Source organism: Macrobrachium rosenbergii, chromosome 53, assembly GCF_040412425.1.
Source record: "Macrobrachium rosenbergii isolate ZJJX-2024 chromosome 53, ASM4041242v1, whole genome shotgun sequence".
NCBI classification, from domain to species: domain Eukaryota; kingdom Metazoa; phylum Arthropoda; class Malacostraca; order Decapoda; family Palaemonidae; genus Macrobrachium; species Macrobrachium rosenbergii.
The window spans coordinates 28,248,887-28,250,323 of NC_089793.1; the positions used below are offsets into that span (position 1 = coordinate 28,248,887).

Here is a 1,437-nt window from a genome sequence, read left to right on the forward strand (position 1 = left end):
GAATTCTATTGAAGGGTGCTGGGTCACCTCAAGCACTCAAAATTAATCTTATAGTTTGTTGGATATTCCTTTAAAACAAGTCTTGATTCAATAGAAAGGAGTTCAAGACATCATAACTACGACAGAGGTCATGGAAACTGGAAACAGACTATGGCAGACCATGGCAACTACATTGTAACAAAAAAATATGGCAAACTGAATACAGTGCTAACAAAGAATTAGACCATAGAAGACCATGGGTACAAGGACACAGACAATGGCAAAAAAGGACACAGATTATGGCAGACTACGAAACAGACTAAGACATCAAGGATCAAGACTATGGCAGGCCATGGCAACTACGGAACAGACTACGGAAGTGATAAAATACAAGAACTGGCCATAAAGGGAAGATCTTTCACCACATACTGCATACTGTACTCGACTCGACATAAATAATACACGAGAAAAAATTTAAAAAGGGGGGAGGGGAAGGGGGAAGGTGGAAGGGTTGCAAGAAACATGTTAGTTCTCTGGAAGCGGGGAAACTAGCTACTGAACTCCATCAAACTCTCATAAAAATCTACGGCTGCAAAGGTCAGCGGAGGAGAGGAGAGGGAGCGAGTAACTTCCGACAACCCAAAATTACCAATGATTTATATGCCAAGAACTTTTGATTAATGCCCGCAAGGTCTATGCTATTAATCCACCCCTCCCCCTCTCTTCCTCCTCCCAACCTTCCTTTGCCACCTCTCCTACTCCTCCAACAAATCCTCCTCCTCCTCTTCCTCTTTCTCCTCCTCCTCCTACTCCCCCTCACACCCATCTCTTCCCCCAACCTTCCTCTGCTACCTCCTCCTCTCTTCCTCCTCCTCCTCCCCCCATCTCCTCCTCCCCAACCTTCCTTTGCCACCTCTCCTACTCCTCCTCCAACAAATCCACCTACTACCCCCTCCCCCCTTCCTCCCAAACCATCCTTTGCTACCTCCTCCTCCTCCTCCTCCTCCAACAAATCCACCTACTACCTCCTTCCCCCCTCTACCTCTCCCCCTCCTCCTCTTCTTCATCCTCCTCCTCCTCCCTCACCTTCTTCACCGCCGCCAACACCACCAGCAAAAACATCAATATGCCAGGAGCAATAAATCATCCTTGTCAACAATGATTCTTTTGTAGGACCCTCTTAACTTTTTTGGAAAATTTACAAGCCCTAAGTAAATACGGACCCCGGCGCCATCAATCTTCAATCATCAAAACTTGCCTTGGGAAAAGCCGCGAGTAAATGCAACCTCGTCCATTTGATTAAGTGCTGCCTGCCTGCCGTCCAGAAGGAAAATGTTCCTCGCCTCTCTCTCTCTCTCTCTCTCTCTCTCTCTCTCTCTCTTTGTTGTCATCTTACCATTTATTTTTTAGTTGTATAGATTCTTAGCTATACTTTTTAATGCGATAAGTATTTTTATA

The 1,437-nt window shown here is 45.7% G+C and overlaps 1 protein-coding gene across 1 annotated transcript; it reads left to right on the top strand.

Annotated features, from left to right (window-relative positions):
* The first annotated feature begins 256 nt into the window (after positions 1-256).
* Positions 257-1,141, top strand: LOC136834097 (uncharacterized). Its single transcript, XM_067096353.1, has 2 exons — positions 257-358; positions 671-1,141. The coding sequence occupies exons 1-2, from the start codon at positions 257-259 to the stop codon at positions 1,139-1,141; spliced, it is 573 nt and encodes a 190-aa protein (XP_066952454.1).
* Positions 1,142-1,437: the final 296 nt, after the last annotated feature.